The following is a 17,781-nucleotide window of genomic DNA, read 5'->3' on the forward strand; positions in this document are numbered from 1 at the left end:
CAGATTGTTGTTGTTAAGTGCTATCAAGTCAGTTCCAACTCCTAGCGATCTTGTATAGGGTTTTCCAGGCTGTTAATCTGTATGGTAGCAGGAAGCCTTATCTTTCTCCTGCAGAGCAACCCATGGGCTTGAACTGTAAACCTTGTGGTTAGCAGTCCAGTGGTTAGTCTACAGAACCACTGTGCTCCTGGAAGAAAATTATGAGCCTCATATTCTTCATCTTAATATGAGGATAGACATTTCTAGCACATTAGGTTGCTGAAAGGTGAAAATAAAATACATCTACAGTATAATTAAGGAGCTCTGGTAGTGTAGTGATTACGAGTCTACTAATCTCAAGGTCAGCAGTTCGAAACTACCAGCTGTTCCATGGGAGAAAGATGAGGCTTTCTGCTCCCATAAAGATTTACAGCCTCGGAAACCCTATAGGGTCGCCATGAGTCAAAACCATCTCCACAGCACACCACTAACCACCATCGAAGTATAATTTGAACCACAAGGCCAGTGGTTCAACCCCACCAGTCACTCCTCAGAAACCCTATACAGGGTTGCTATGAGTCGGAACCAACTTGACGGCACTTCACAACAACAACAAAGCATACAATCAGTGTTCTATAACATTACATACATTGTCCATTCAAGTATTGACCTAACTAACATACGAAAGGTCAAGTTGAATGACTAAACTCTACAACATTATGACTCTATAGTGTTAACACGGTGGTTTTAGTGGTTTAAGAACATGAGCAATTGAGTCAAAAATGACCTGTTCAGACTCAAATTCTTTCTACTGTTTTCTAGTCATGGGGCTTTGGGCAAGGTACTTAGATCTGTCAGCTCCAGGCCCCAACTACTTTACATAGGACTGAGATAGTGTACATACAGGGCCTTACACTGTGCCTGGCCAAAGGCCCTGGATAAGATGATAATGAAAAAGGTACCTGCTGAAAGTACTTGTGACTTGAATATGAAGGAGGTGGAAGGATCAAAGTAACAAGACACATTTGAATGCAAATGGCATACCTGTGCCACTGGAAGTACAAGTAGCTAAAAGAAAGGAGTTCAGGGACGAAAAATAAAGCTCAGCAGACTGTTCTAGTAGAAAGTTAAGTTAGGAGATTGCTCAGGGAGAGGAACAAGTCAAGACCTCCAACTGTCTGGAGTACACAGGGAAGTCTGACTTCATTTCCGCCAGCACAATAAGATCTAACTATAAAGTAGCTCTAAATGAGAAGAAACAGCTGCAGAGCCATCCATTAATAACTGGAACATGGAATGTACAAAGCATGAATCTAGGAAAACTGAAAGCCATCACAAATTAAATGGTATGCATAAAGATCGATACCATAGGCATTAGTAGGCAGAACTGGACAGATATTGGCCATTTTGGATCAGACAATCATATGGCTTACTGTTGTAAATGACAAACTGAAGAGAAAAGTATCACATTCATCATCAAAAACTTTTCAAGATCTATCTTGAAATGCAATGCTGTTATAGGATATTATAGGATAATATATTATAGGATAATATCATACAGCTACACACAAGGTCAGTGGTTCACCAGCCGCTCCTTGGAAACCCTATACAGGCTCACTATGAGTTGGAATCAACTCAGTGGCACTAAACAACAAAAACAAAGAAGATCCATTAATACAACCATTATTCAAATTTATGCACCAACAACCAAAAAAAGTGTTTTAAAAACTGAAGAATTTTACCAGTTTCTGCAGTCTGAAATTGATCAAACATGCTATCAAGATGCATTGATAATTGTTGGTGACTGGAATGTAAAAGCTAGAAACAAAGAGGAAGTATTGGAAGTTGGAAAATATGGCCTTGGTGATAGAAATGACGCTGGACATAGCATGACAGACTTTTGCAATACTGACTTACTCACTGAAAATACCTTTTTTCAGCAACACACACGGCAAATGTACACATGGACCTCACCAAATGGAATACACAGGATTCAAATAAACAATATTTGTAAGAAGAAAAATGGAGAAGCTCAGTTTCATCTGTCAAAACAAGGTCAGGGGCTAATTGTGGAACTACCAATTCTTCATATGTATAAGTTCAAGACGAAACTGAAGAAAATTCAAAACAAGTCACGAGAGCCAAAATACAGCCTTGAGTACAACCTTTTTGAATTTAGACACCATATCAAGACTGAAGATCAGAGGAGTTGTAAGACAACAGCAAGAATACCAGGCACGAAGATAGCAAAATGTCATAAAAAGACTAGAAGGAAAGAAAAGACCCGATGTCAGAAGAGACTCTGAAACTTGCTCTTGAACGTGCTCTGGAGTAGAAAAGCTAAAGCAACTGGAAGAAACAAGGACGTAAAAGAGCTGAACAGAGCATTTTAAGAGGCAGCTCAAGAAGAAAAAGTATTGTAGCGAAATGTGCAATAATGAATGAAGGATTCTATGGCAAAATATCTCACAATTCAGAAAGCCTCAAAAGAAGACAGGAGGAATACATAAAGTCACTGTACCAAAAAGAACTGGTTGACATTCAACCATTTCAGGAGATAGGATACAATCAAGAATCAATGCTATTGAAGGAAGACATCCAGTCTACACTGAAGGCATTAGTGTATAACAAAGCTCCAGGAATTGAAGGAGTACCAATTGAAATGTTTCAAACAAACTGATACAATACTGGAAGCACTCACTAGTCTATGCCAAGAAATTTGGAAGACAGCTATCTAATTAACCAACAAACTGGAATGTGCCCATTCCAAAAAAAAGCCCAACAGAATGCATAAATCATCAGGCAATATCATTACTATCACACACAAGTAAAATTTTGCTGAAGATATTTAAAAAATTAGCAAGGAGCTGCCAGAAATTCAATCTAGATTCAGAAAAGGATGTGAAATGAGAGATATCATTGCTGATATCAGATATATCTTAACTGAAAGTAGAGAATACCAGAAAGATGTTTACTTGTGTTTTACTGACCATGCTAAGGCATATTCGACTGTGTGGCTCATAACAAATTATGGAAAATACTGCAAAGAAAAGGAATTCTAGAACACTTAGTCGTGTTCATGCAAAACCAGTACACAGAACAGAACACAGGGATACTGCATGGTTTAAAATCAGGAAAGGTGTGTGACAAGGTTGTATTCTTTCACCATATTTATTCAATGATCTAAGAAACTGGACTATATGAAGAAGAACAATATGAAGAGGAACAAGGCATCGGCATTCAAGGAAGCCTCATTAACAAGCTGTAATATGCAGATGACACAACCTTGCTTGCTGAAAGCAAAGAGGAGTTGAGGCACCCGCTGATGAAGATCAAAGAATACAGTTTTCAGTATGGATAACAACTCAATGTAAAAAAAAAAAAATCATAATAAATGGAAAAAAAGACTGCAGTTGTTAGGGATTTCATTGTACTTGGATTCATAATCAATGCTCCTGGAAGCAGCAATCAAGATCTCAAATGACACACTGTTGTTAAGTGCCATCGAGTCGGTTCCGACCCATAGTGATCCTGTAGAGGCTTTCCAAAGAGCGAATGGTGAGCTTGAACCACCAACCTTGCAGTTCAAACCGACTTTGCAGTCTAGCACATTAACCCACAGCGCCACACCAGGACTTGCATTGGGCAAATCTGCTGCACATAACCTCTCTATAAAGTGTCAAAGAGCAAAGATGTCACTTTAGAGGATTAGCATGCACCTGACCCAAACTAGGTATTTTTAATCGCCTCATATGCGTGTAAAAGCTGGACAACGAATAAGGAAGAAATGATACACTTAAAGTACAGTGTTAGCAAAGAATATTCAAAGTACCATGGACTGCCAAAAGAACAAACAAATTTGTCTTGGAAGAAATACAGTCAGAGTTTGTTGGAAGCAAGGGTGGTGAGATTTTGTTACACGGACTTTATACACGCTATCAGGAGGGACTTGGTACAGTGGAGAGTCAGCAAAAACGAGGAAGCCCCAACCAGGTGGATGGACACACTGGCTGCAATAATGAGCTCAAACATGACAACAATTGTGAGGAGGTCGCAGGACGTGGCAATGTTTTGTTCTGTTATCACTATGAATTGAAGCCAAAGGCACTTAACAACAACAACAAAACAGTTTTATATTTTAAGTGGCTGATTGTTCCATTGTTGGCCTATGGAAGAATTGTATCATGCTCTTTTGGATAAGAAACCCTTAAATTGAGAGCAGTAGAAATCCAAAATCAACAGAAAAACAGACAAAGGAGTCTTCTGGTAAGGGTGCTTTGTGCCTGTTACAGCACATTCTGAAACAAAATCCTTAGGAGTTTCTATGTTTCTATGGAGGTATCTATGTTTTCTAAAGCCATCTGTAGCTTCCACTGGATTCTCAAGGGGTGTACAATTGAAAACAAAACACACACCAAAAAAAAAAACCAAAAAAACAATAGTGTTAGGAATCAGTAAAGCAGTAATTTTCTTGGAAATGTATGATCAATTCTGGGACATTCCTCTGCATCCCTCCCATGACCACAAGAATCTGTCGAATGAGAAGTCTCTCTCATATCTTTATTGGCTTTTTTTATTCTTTCTGAATATGTGTCATATTGAATACAGTTGAGCTTCAAAAACACACTTTGCCTGAAGTTCTTGCTCTATCAAGAAACAAAAACAAATCCACTGCTGCCAAGTCAATTCTGCCTCACACTGACCCTGTAAGGACAGCATAGAACTGTTCTATAGGGTTCCTGAGGTTATAAATCTTTATAGAAGCTTCATCTCTCTACTGCAGAGGTGAATGTCAACCTTTCAGTTAAAAGTGTAATACTTAACCCACTGATACAGGTTTCCCTTGCCTACTATTGCAAAACAGACATATGAGTGGGATAGAAAGGAATATCAGGAAACATGATTACAGAAAGCTTATAAGCCCGTCCTTTAGCCTAGAGCTGATTGAAATACCTGAAAGGGGTTCTAGAATTTGCCCAGTGAAATAGGCTTCTTGTGGAGCCTTTGTAGTGTACAGGACTTTAGGCAGAATCCTGATCCCCAACCAGACTTTGAGGTGGGACATTCCCACTTGAAAGGACATGCAGACCAACCCAGAGCAGCTAGAGAAATAGAAGATACTTCATGAAAGAACGACCAGCAGGGGAGAAAAAAAGGCAGACTGGCGATTACAAGAACAAGCAAGCTGTTTGCCTAGGAGCCATCAAGACAAGCTATCAAATCCCTTCAAGACAACACCTTTCCAAGAATGAAACTCAAAGGGGAAACACGAGTTTACAGCAGGCTTGTAAACTTGCTGGTGACTGCGTTGGTCTACATGTGAGTGGAAGTGGGGGAAAGGCAGTAATGAAGATATGGACTGAGTTCAACCATGTTCCATAGACTCCTGTCAATCTTGAGATGAGAGAGAAGAGGAAGGGTTGGTTGGATGGACATTTGAGGAGACTTGGGAACTCACGAGCTCATGGGCACTAACCTAGTCACTGGGGGGCTAGCGCTGAGAATGAACCGTCCAGCTGATATGAAATGTCCAGCTGCCATGAAGTGGGGTTAGGTGTGCAAGAATGCCCAAACTTGCATATAGTACCCATGTGACCTAGCTTGGATGGCTAGATGATCAGAACTTGACTAGAGGAAGATAAAGAAGTTTGATATAGGAAGCAAGTGTAAATTGCTACAATTTGATGAACTTGACCATTGCTTATGGATGTAGTTGCTCAATACCAACCTATCCCCTCAGTAAACAGGGTTGATTGGGCAACTTAGATATCGGCTACCTAAAATGGGGTTCTATAAAGGCATGAGGAATCCTGCTGTGCTGCTGTGGGCTAATGCTCTGGACTGCAAAGTCATGTGAACCACAAGATAGGTGGTTCAAGCTCTACAGTAGCGCCTTGGAAACTCTATGCAGGGTCACTATGGGTCAGAACAGACTGGATGGCACTTAACAACATCAACAACATAAAGGCACGAAGTGGCTAGTTTGGAAGTTTTTCAAGAGGGAGTTCAGTTTCAGAGGAGGCGGGGAAGGTAGAATCCCCACTGACTACTTTTCATCTTGCCCAGATGGGTATGGTGAAAGGAGATGGGGATAAGATTATTTTGATTCCATAGTGAGTAATTGCTATCATGACTATATTGTCACAAGTGTAAAGGTAGAAGATGTGTAACAAAAAGTGGGGAGTAGTTAATCTTACATTCTAAAACAGAGGACCCTAGGACCATCAAGAGGGAATAGCATGAGTGGAACGTGGGATCCTAACTAGACAAGCAGTGACACCAGAGATGGAGGCAGAAGTGATGGCATGGAGAGATAGAGCAGCTGAGGACTCCAGACTCATGGAAAGAGAAAGGTTGTTTGCTGGCAGCCAGGAGGCAGGCTTGTAAAATGTGCCCCTTGGTTGTTTAAAGGATTATATGTTTTTGAGTATATCAAACAAAAAAAAGACGGAAGAGAGGCAAATACTGTTCACCGATGGCACATGGAGTGGATTGTAATCATTGCAATGAAACAAAATATTATTGGTTGAGTGCAAAAAAAAAAGCTTATATGAGTTTTCATTAATAAGAAAATGCTCCTAAGAGAAAAAGCAAATAAAGGCAAAATACTAATAATTAGTGAACCTAATTGAAACACATATGGAAGGTCTTATTCTTAAAATTTTCTGTACGTTTCCCAATTAATAAGTTGTTTAAAAAACAACAACAGACAACCCACTGCCCCCCCCAAAGCTCCTTACAACATCATTATAGATATGTTGCTGTTGTGAAGTACTGTCGAGTCAGTTCTGACCCATAGCGACCCTATATAGGGTTTCCAAGGAGCAGCTGGTGAGCTTGAACCACCAATCTTGCAGTTCAAATGGCTTTGCAGTCTGGTGCATTAAACCCAAAGCACCACACTACAACTCCATTATACATATAGCACCATTATTAAATATTTAACAAAAATCTACATTAGTAGATGATTTCAAAACCTGTTCCTTTACAAAGCATTTTGTTATGAAGTGCAGGCTCTGATTAACAGACTGGGATCCAACTCTATTCTAACACATTAATCCTAGCTTTCATCACACCTTGGATAATGTGATATCTGAACAAGGACTAAAGGAGAATTGCAAAAATTAATGAAGTTAATATTTGCATAGATGTTCTCTTTCCAATCATCTTTGTTTAGAATACTTAAAATTTCTATTTACAAGTTTATCTGCATACTTCTCTTTCCACCCAAAACATACTTATTGAAAATGAGACATAAGTACAGCAATTTTTAAAAATCCCAAAGCCGGAGACCTCTAAAACAAACCAAAGAACCATTTGAAACGCAAACTGAAGTCCAGATCCAGTCACAGAGCTAGGACACAAGAGAAGGTCAAAGTTCTGTCTGACAACACAAGGCCTTTTTTATTATACCAGTTACCTTACATATTCAGTCCTGGTGGGGCACTGTAGGATAAGCACTGGACTACTAATCAGTCAGCAATTCAAATCCCATCAGGGTGGTTATGAGTCAGAACTGACTCCACTGCACTTCGCAACAACACTAAGTACCTGAGAAGGACACAAGTGGGAAACCTAAGGGAATAGTGACAGAAAGCAGGTTAGAAGTTCGGGTGACTGGAGGCAGGGGGCATGTGACTGACATCCTGAAGGAGTAGAGGAAAATCTCAACTCTGTAACCAGCAAGTCAGAAGTGAGGATGTGGTGTAGACTCCCAAAACTTTGGGTTGACATTGGTGTATTTGATAGTCTGAAGGGCAGTGTCATTTTAACATCAAATACAGAAGTGCCTCATAGACAGCTAGTGTCAAAACAGAACAAAGAAGCAAACAGTGGGTTTGCTACCTCCTCAGAGGACTGTCATGAAAAATGTGATGTAGCCTAGTGATTACGAGTCGGGCTGCTAACCTCAAGGTCAGCAGTTCAAATCTACCAGTCACTCTGAGGGAGACAGAAGAAGTTTTCTGGCCCTGTAAAGATTTACAGTCTGGGAAACCCTATACAGGGTCACTGTGAGTCAGGGTCACATTTGGGGCCATTACTGCCACCATTCCACCCGAAAGGGGTTGGAATGACTCCGCAGCACAAAACCATCACCACTATCAAAAAAATAAAGCTTGAAGAAGCGCTATTAAACTACTTAAGTACTGATCTAAAAAAAAAATGTTGCTTCAAACTAATTTCCTCTCTGTGACGTTACATAAACATAGGTACTTCAAGGAAAATAACTGCCCTAAAACTAAACTGACTGCCATCAAGCTGATTCAGACTTCTAGTAATCCTGTAACAGGTTTCCTAAGCTATCAATCTTTAAGAAAGCAGAATGCCTTATCTAACTCCTGCAGAGCCACAGGTGGGTTTGAACTACTGACCTTGGGGTTTTATCAGTCCAGTGCTTACCCCATAGCACCACCAAGTAACTGCTACATAAAACTGACTAAAGAGTTATTCTAGAGAAAACTTAATTAGATCAACTGTACTAAATGTAGTAAGACCCAGTTACATACTCATAGTCATTTATTTTCTAGATCCTCAAAGGCACCACGGAACATACCAATTTTCTTAAATCTAGGACACACGGTTGCACATTTTAGTATTTCTGAAGTCACAATGTAGCTTATAATAGAAATGACTACAAAACGCTGTTATTAAATATCCTATTCACAGTGGTCTCTAAGAATCCTATTGCTTCATGTTCTCCAGAACATCTAATTGCAAAACACTGTGATTGCTTCACCTTCTGCATTCCAACCCCTTTCGGGTGGAATGGTGGCAGTAATGGCCCCAAATGTTCCATGCCTCGCTGTGTCTACCCACTTGAACAGTGTTGCCCATGCTGACGCTGGCCTTGGCCATGTGACTTGATTTGGGGAATGAGTTAGCAGCAAACATCCCCAATAGGAGAAACTGGAATAGGACTAACGTATGAACATTTGCCCTCTTGCTCTTCTTGGAACCCTGCCACAGGATTAACAAGCCAAGGCTAGCCTGCTGGAGAATGAGAGAATGGGGAGAAGAATCAAGGTCCCCCCCACCAATAAGGCAGTCAGCACCGGCAACTGACTGCAGGTATAAGAGGGGGTCTCAGGTGAGATCAGCTGGGCCTGACCCAGATCACAGAGCCACCAGCCAGGCCTAATTCTACTGCTGGGAAGGCTGCAAAACTATGCTGTTTCCAGTTGCTACGTTTCAGTGTGGTTTGCTATGTAGGAAAAGCTGATTCACATAACCCAGTAAGCTAAACAATGCTAGAATAAAACGCATACAGTAAAGCACATCACATTGTTGTTGTTGTTCAGTACCATCGAGTTGTTTCCGACCCATAGCGACCCATACAGGGTTTCCGAGGAGAGACTGGTGAGCTTGAATTGCCAACCTTGCAGTTGAAACGGTTTTGCAGTCTGGCGCATTAACCCACAGCGCCACAGCAGCACATCACATTAGTGTTCCTTTTTTCTGCTGTTGTTAAGTGTTGTCAAGTCAAATCTCCTCCCTACAACTATTCCTCCTTATTAGTAATAATCACATTTTCTACTTCCTTGAGAAACTAGAAACCACTAGATAAGGTTTTTGTTGTTGTTACAATTTCGACCCTCCTTTCCCCAACTTGTCCCCATCAGTATCTATCTATCTATCACCATGACCTCATCACTGCAAAACAGTGACAGTTTCCCCACATGACAGACCCCTGTACACTGGATCTCATCTCATCTCTTGCCTCCTCAGTTTTCATTCTGTTCTGTCCTGTCCCCATCTTCAGCAACTACCAGAATACTGCCTCCCTCTTCTCAGCAGTGGAGTCCTGGTGTGACACTGTGGGTTAATGAGCTGGACTGCAAAGTCAAGTTGAACCACAAAGTCGGCGGTTCAAGTTCACCAGTTACTCCTTGGAAACCCTATATAGGGTTGCTAGGGGTCAGAGCTGACTCAGTGGCACTTAACAACAATGTTAACAGTACCAATAACAACAAAGTCTCTGCTAATCTCTTTCCACTAGCCAACTTTTTCACTTTTTTATACAATTTGAACTTTGGGATGTGTTGTACCTCAATGTAAAGGAATTTTAAAAAATCCTCTTTAAAGTGTTCAAGAGCAAAGATACCAGTTTGAAGATTAAGATGCACCTGACCCAAGTCATGCTATTTTCAATAACATCATACGCGTGTGAAAAAAGACAAAGCAGACCAGAGAAGAATTGATTCATTTGAGTTATGGTGTTGGAGGTGAATATTAAAAGTACCATGCAAATAATCAAGTCCCTTCAGGACAAACCCCCCTCCAAGACTAACACTCAAAGAGAACACAAGAGCAGGCATATAAGCTTGCTGGCGACCATGTTGGCTGCCTGCTGAGTGGAACGCAGGGAAAGGAAGCAATGAAGAAATGGGCTGAGTTCAACCATGTTCCATAGACTCCCATCGACCTGGAGATGAGAGAGAGAAGAGAAGGGCTGCTTGGTCCAAGCCACAGAGGGCTGGAGCTGAGAGAGAAGTGCCTAGCTGATGTGAAGTGAAAGGAGATGCATAAGAACACCTAAACTTTTACACAGTACCCATCTGACCTAGTTTCGATTTCTTGATGATCAGAACGCAACTAGAGGATGATTTAAAAAAAAAAAAAAATTTTTTTTTTTTTTAATAAAGGAAACAAGTGTAAATTGCTACAAATTCATGAACTTGATCTATACTTATTGATGTAATATCTCAAAATACCAACTGAGAGGGGAAGGAGTTTCCACATCAAGGATCAATGAAATGCTATCCCCTCTGTGTACAGGATAGATAGGGACAGGTACTTTAGACATTGGCTACCTAAAATGTGAGGAGTTATAAAGGCACAAAGTGACTGGCTTACAAGTTTTCAAGAAGGAGTTTAGTTTCAGAGTGTGTGGGGTAAGGTAGAATTCCCACTGAATAGTTTTCATCTTGTCTAGATGGGTCTGGTGAAAGGAGATGGGGATAAGATTCTTATGATTCAATAGTGAGTAATTGTTCTCATAACTAATTGCGACTGTCACAACTGAAAAGGTAGAAGTTTTGTAACAAAAAGAGGGGAATAGTTAATCTCAAAGTCCAGAAACAGAGAACCCTAGGACCATCAAGGGAGAGAAGAGCACAAACAGAATGTGGTACCCTATCCAGAGAAGCAGTGACATTAGAGATGAGGACATGGAGAGAGCGAGCAGCTGAGGACTCTAGACTTATGGAAAGAGAAAGGCTGTGTGCTGGCAGCCAGGTGCTGGTGGCCAGGAGGCAGTTTTGCAGAATGTGTCCTTTGGTTGTTTAAATGATTACATATTCCTGAGTGTTTTTGTGCACACACACCCCCCACCCAAAACAAACAAACAAAAAAACCCAGAGGAGTGGGGAGTACCATGGACTGCCAAAAGAATGAACCAATATGAGTCGGAAGAAGTACAGCTAGAGGGCTCCTTGGGAGCCAGGATGGCCAGACTTCATCTCTTGTACTTTAGACATATTTTCAAGAGGGACCAGTCCCTGGAGAAGGACAAGTTGAGGGTCAGTGACAAAGAGGAAGATCCTCAAAGAGATGGATTGGCACAGTGACATAACAGCAGCAATGGGCTCAAACACAGCAACAATTGTGAGGTTGGCACAGGACCGGGCACTGCTTCATTCTGTTGTGCATAGGGTTGCTATGAGTCAAAACCAACTCAATGGCACCTAACAACAAACTGTTTGAAAGTAGTCCTAAACATATTTTCTGTACTTTTTCATCTTATCATCATTCCATAACTGATGGCAATCACCAACTCCTACCACCTTCTCTTTACTGCTAAATCCAATGGACATGTTTCCATATGTCAGTTTCTCGAAGTAGCCTTTGATATGATGACTGTTCCCTTTCCTGAAATGCCTCTTTCCCTATGGTTGCTGTGTCAACACTCTTGGGTGGGCCCTCTTAGCCTTGTTTGCAAGCTGCTCTAGCTCTGACTATCCTTTAAATGTTGGTTTTCCCCAGGATTTTATAGTCCATCTTCTCTTTCAGCAGGTTCTTCTAAGGCAATCCCATTCACCAGTCCTGCTTCCGTTACTACCAGGCGACTGACCCCTCACTTCTGCATCCCTAGCATAGATCTCTCTCTCCCAAGCTCCAAGTCCACAGAGCAAACAGTTAGTGGACAGCTCCACTTAGATGAGCCAAGAGCACCTCAAACTCAACACGTTCTGAAACACACTTACTCTCTTCCATTCCAAACCTGTTCTTCCTCCCATGCTCCCCATGTCAGGTGATACCCTGGTCATTTAGTATATATCATCCTCAACTCAGTCCTTCTCTCTCAGCTCTTCTTCCTTGGTCCATAAATTACCAAGTGCCGCTATGTCTGTCTCTTTAGTTAAATAGCACTTACTCTCATTCACTTCTCCCTAGGCTCACGGGCACTATGCTACGCCATCTCTTGCCTTGATTACTCAACAGCCTCTTAACTGCTTTTTCTGCTACGACTCTTCCTCCAACCCATTTTTCACACTGCAGTCAAAACCATTTTTCTAATGGGCACATCTAAATCATATGCTGTCATGGCTATCATTTTATTCAATGATCAATCTCTAGCATTAGCACACAGTTTATCAGCCACAAGACTGATATCAATAATCAATACACGCTTACTGAGTAAACTGAATACATTATTAAGTGTCCAGCAGGGCCAACATTTGGAAATACAAACTAAAGATGTTAAGTTTTCCAAATTCACAACGTTACAAAATATGTACACAGTTCAGCTTAAGAACCTGAGTTAACACTGTATTTTAGCAATTAAGATAACATTAGTCTTAAAATAACAACTACAAGGTTTATATCAAACTCTTAAAAATGATGGTCTACTCGTCTCCCACCCCCACAGAAAATAATTTGCTCTACGTTCTAACAGAATCAAAACCAATTCTGGACCTTCAACATTACTTACGTGCAAAGAATTGACTGGTCCTCACGATCTGTAAAACAAAACAAAGCAAGAAAGTGACCATTTGCCTGGTTTTGACATATTCAATGTAATAAGAAGTTACAGTAATAGCCTATAAAAATATTAGTAACTCTATTGGTCTCAAGCCAAGCTTACTCCTCTCCAAACCTACTATTATTGCTGTTGTTGTTAAGTGGGTTCTGACTCTAAGCAACCCAGGGTATGGGTTTCTGAGGAGCGGCTGGTGAGTTTGAACTGCAGACCTTGTGGTTCAAACCAACCTTTTGTACCAGTATGTATCCTACTATGTTACGCCAGGACTTCAATCTTACTCTAATAGCCCTAAACCTAATAAAGTTCAGTCATTAACTCCTATTACTCTGTCAGATCCTGTGGAGATAAATAAAAATAACTCAAGACTTTATATTCTTAGTCAGCTGGATTCTCAGACCCTCCTACATATCAAATTCAACTGAGAAGTTTTACAAAGTACATTTTCTTGGGCCCCACCCTAGCTTAAGAAATCATCCTCTGGGAGGTGAGGAGATGGTGCAAGTGGTGGTGGTGTGCTGTGGAGTAGGTTCTGAATCACAGCAACCCTGTATAGGGTTTCTGAGGCTGTAAATCTTTATGGGAGTACAAAGCCTCATCATTCTTCCTTAGAGCAGCTGGTAGATTTAAACTGCTGACCTTGCAGTTTGCAGCCTCATAACCCACTATGCTACCAGGGATGGATATTTCTATAAAATCTTCCCAGCTGATTCTACACACAGCCAGGTGTGTGTCACTGCCCTTCATATTGGCTTCTCAAGAATACCTCTAACTGATGAATGTAAAGTTAATGTTCTCCCATGTAAACTATCACGTAACTGTTCATTTTCCTTAAAGGAGGGGCAAAAAAATGTATCAAACATTGAGTGGAGAGGAAGGTTGAATAAGGATAAGCACCCAAATGAAGCTGAACCACTGTCTAAAGTCAAAGTGTTATATATACATTAAAAACTACAAAGGATGTATAACAACAAAAGCTAACAAGGTTTTAAACAATGATTAATAAGCTTTTATGAAAGATGAAATTCAAACTTGACATCTAGCCCTTAGAAAAGAGCACCTTGCAAGGCATACACTTGTCATTCACTTATCTACACTATGAACCCAATTTTATAGATGAAAAGATGTTCTTTAGGGACCTGGACAATCTTCTGTAGCCACAAAGCTACTGCAGGACAAGGGCACTGGAATGAAAAAAAGCCCAGTGCTTCTAATGCTTGTGTTCTAAACACCACTAAACAAGCTTGTCATTGCTTCAAAAGAAGCCTGACCCAAGTAGGTAGCTCCATTTTATCACTGCCAAAGCTGTCAGACACCCAGTGAGAAGCTCATGGGAGTTCAAAATCCAAAACCACACCCAAAGCCATCAAGTCGATTCGGACTCATAGTGACCCTACAGGACAAAGCAGCACTGCTCTACGGGGTTTAAGTAGCCCAGTATTTATGGAAGCAGACTGCCCATCTTTCTCCTATAAAGCAGAGTGGGTTCAAACTGTTTTGGCTAATAGCCCAACAACTTAACCCCCTGTGCCACCAGAATCCTTTCATGTTAATTCAGGCCACATAATTTAAGAGCAATTGCCATACTCTTTAATATACAATCGAAACAAATTCATTTAGATATTCCATATATAAACTGTCATACAAACAGCATGCTACTGCTTGACCCCTAAGTCTAATCTACTTCTTTATAATTTTTAAATACTGTTTTATCTTTCCTTCTGAGACTGCTAAAGGCAACATTCATAGTACATAGTTGATGTCCTCCTCCTTTATTCACCTTCCCAGGTTATGCCATCTCCTTTCCCATGACATGTTCATCCTAGACTCCCATCTACTCAGCAATCTCCTGCATGTCCTCTCAGGCTCAATCTGGCTTGATCTCCTCTGGGAAAACTCTACCAGCTACTCTCCTACATGTTCCTCAGTGCTCCTTCTTTAATCCATATTTTAGAATAGAGTTTTGGTATTCCAAATGAGATGAGTTCTCCAACAGTCCCTACGTGGTTTTATTTTATAGCTTCTCAGGGTGAAGAGTAATTATCATCTTCTGTTTATATAAGATTCAATATACAGATCAAATTCATTATAAAACAATTCTCCTGATAAAAGATAATGTTCTTTGTCCTAGGTTTTATTTTGTTTTTCAAGTTTGCTGTATGACTTAAGACTGGTGCTTCCTTTCTGTTGTACTTGGGTAAGGTATCTTTGCCCACCCTTGTGTTCTTATTCGTTTATTACTTTGAGATGTCTCTCTTACCAATATGTACCTCGCTCATTTACTAAGGGTGGTGAAGAGGAGTTCTAGAGCTGTTGTATTCTGTCTTACATGTTTTCTGATTGTTTTATTAAGGTGGCTTGTTTTCCTTGCTTTTATTTCTTCTAATGTATGAAGTTTATATTAGATTCCAAAAGAAATTTTTAAGTGAAAATAATAATTATTTAACCTATAATTTCAAGGTTAATATATCAATTGTGTCCTGGTGTGGTGCTGTAGGATAAGCACTGGACCACAAGGTCGGTTTGAATTGCAAGGTTGGTGGTTCAAAGTCACCAGTCACTGCTCAGAAACGCTATACAGAATCGCTATGAATCAGCACTTAATAACAACATATTAATTGTGCATCAAGCTCCTACCACCAATCCTATCTACCCACCCACCTCCAGACACTTTCCAAAAGTCTGGCTGTAAAGGGAAGTGGAGATATGGAAAGGAGTGATTTCTTTCTTTTTCTTCTTCTTCTTTTTTAAACAAGAAAAAAATGACCACAATATATTAAGACAAACTAATAATAATAAAAAGTCCAACTGGGTTCGTTTTTATGGAGGGTGAGGGGTTTTCAACGTTACTTATATTTTCTGGATATTAAACTCTTACCAAGTGTATAGTTCTCAAATATTTTGTCACATTTTGTAGGTTGCCTCTTCATTTTGTTGAACCACATTTAAAATTTATTTATTTTGTCTTTTGTTGCTCATGATTTTAGTGTCACATCCAAGAATACCTTATCCAAAACTAGGTCCCAAAGTATTATTACTCCTTTGCTTTGTTATAAGAGACTTATAGTCTAGGTTTTACATTTACATCTTTGATATATTTTGAATTCATTTTCTTTCATCTACGGTGTGAGGTATGGGTCTAGCTTCATTCTCTTGCATACGGAGATGCATTTGTCTCAGTACCATTTAGTAAAGAGACCACCTTTCTCCTCATATGAATTTAGCACCCCTGTCAAAACTCAGTTGGTCATAGATGTATAAGCTTATTTTTGGTCTCTCAATTCTATTCCATTGACCTATGTGTCATTATTGCATCTCTCAATTCTATCCCATTGACCTATGATATTATTTTATCAGTACCCGTACTGTTTTGAAATCCAGAAGTATGACTCCTCTTACTTTATCAAGACTGCTTTGGCTGTATGAGGCTCATTGCAATTCCAAATAAATTTGATTGGCTTTACCATTAACATTTTGATAAGGATTACACTGAATCCATAGAAGATGAATGCCCTTCCATTTATTTATTCTTCAATTTCTTTCAGTGTTTTATAGTTTTCAGAGTGTTAAGCCTTCACCTCTCTGGTTAAATATACTCTTAAATATTTTATTCTCTTAGATGCTCTTGTCAATGGAATGCTTTCTTAATTATCTTTTCAGATTGCTCATTGCTAGTTTATAGAAACCTACCTAGTTTTCATGTGCTTTCCTTGAATACTGCATATCACTGTTAAGTGTTTTATTACAATTCAGTTCATTTCAACCTCTCAAGATCCTTTAAAATTCTGTTTCTTCTCATCAAATGTGCTTAGTATCCCTCCCAGTTTCCTATCATCCACAAAATGCTAAGGGCATGCACCCAACATCTTCAAATATAAAAAAATTGAGAAGGGCACACACCCTTTTGTGCACACACTGCCAAACCTAATTAACCTCAATCACTACTAAGTGCCTCAAGTCCAATGTTTCATCATACAATCATGAGGAAGCTCTGCGAACATGGTCTACTCTATTTCCCTTCCTACAAAACCTAAAGTAACGGTGAATATTCATGTTGTTCTTAGGCTCTTCTTATAACTACAGGTTCTAGAATCTCTCCTGGCATACAGACTAATAAGCTCAGAGGTCTGGAGCTTTGTCCCCGTTTTGAAAAATGAGAATTTCATTAGGGCTGTCCCCAGCATTCTACAAACTCTCCTCCTATCTAATACATTAAATTACAGAGGGCCAGCAATCTCAATGAGACTGTCATTTGTTTGGTCTATGGATTCAACTAGAAACTGAAGGTGCTTTCTACAATTACTTCTCCCATATAAGGCAGAGTTTGTGCACTCATAACAACGCATTTACTTCTGAATCTAAAGGTCATTTCTCTTAACAGGCACATAACAAACACAAAGCTAATAATTCTTCCTTCTCTACCATCTGGCGATTTATCTGCAGCAATAGCCATTTCTTAATATTCTTTGGCTTTGAATCTAAGAAAAAGTTATTAAATGTAACCTTTTTTAAAAAAAAGTCTAAGATCATTCTGGGTTCTGAAACTGTCCCTACAGATTTACCACGTTTCTAATCTTAAAGCCCGTCCTGTTTACTTCAGAGGACCTAGTCTACAATAGGTATGCAAACAAAACTTGAAGTAGGAAATGGCTACTGTATTAGTACCTACACACGCACCTCTCTCAGACCCAATCACCAAGTGGGCCTTTTCATGACCTGAACTTTGATATAAAGTAGATGCAACTTATATCTTACAAGTTTTCTGAAGAAGATCATGGAAATACCTATCCTAAAGGAACTCTGGTAGCGTAGTGGTTACGAAT

At 39.9% G+C, this 17,781-nt stretch overlaps 1 protein-coding gene across 3 annotated transcripts in view; it reads right to left on the reverse strand.

The window, feature by feature from the left end:
- MYH10 (myosin, heavy chain 10, non-muscle) overlaps positions 1-17,781 on the reverse strand; it is a 161,047-nt gene that overhangs the window by 103,208 nt on the left and 40,058 nt on the right. For all 3 annotated transcript variants that reach the window (XM_006863416.1, XM_006863415.1, XM_006863414.1), the window contains exon 4: positions 12,911-12,938. In XM_006863416.1, the coding sequence (XP_006863478.1) occupies positions 12,911-12,938 (28 nt within the window). The remainder of the gene's footprint in view (positions 1-12,910; positions 12,939-17,781) is intronic.

This window comes from Chrysochloris asiatica, unplaced genomic scaffold, assembly GCF_000296735.1.
Source record: "Chrysochloris asiatica unplaced genomic scaffold, ChrAsi1.0 scaffold00054, whole genome shotgun sequence".
NCBI lineage: Eukaryota > Metazoa > Chordata > Mammalia > Afrosoricida > Chrysochloridae > Chrysochloris > Chrysochloris asiatica.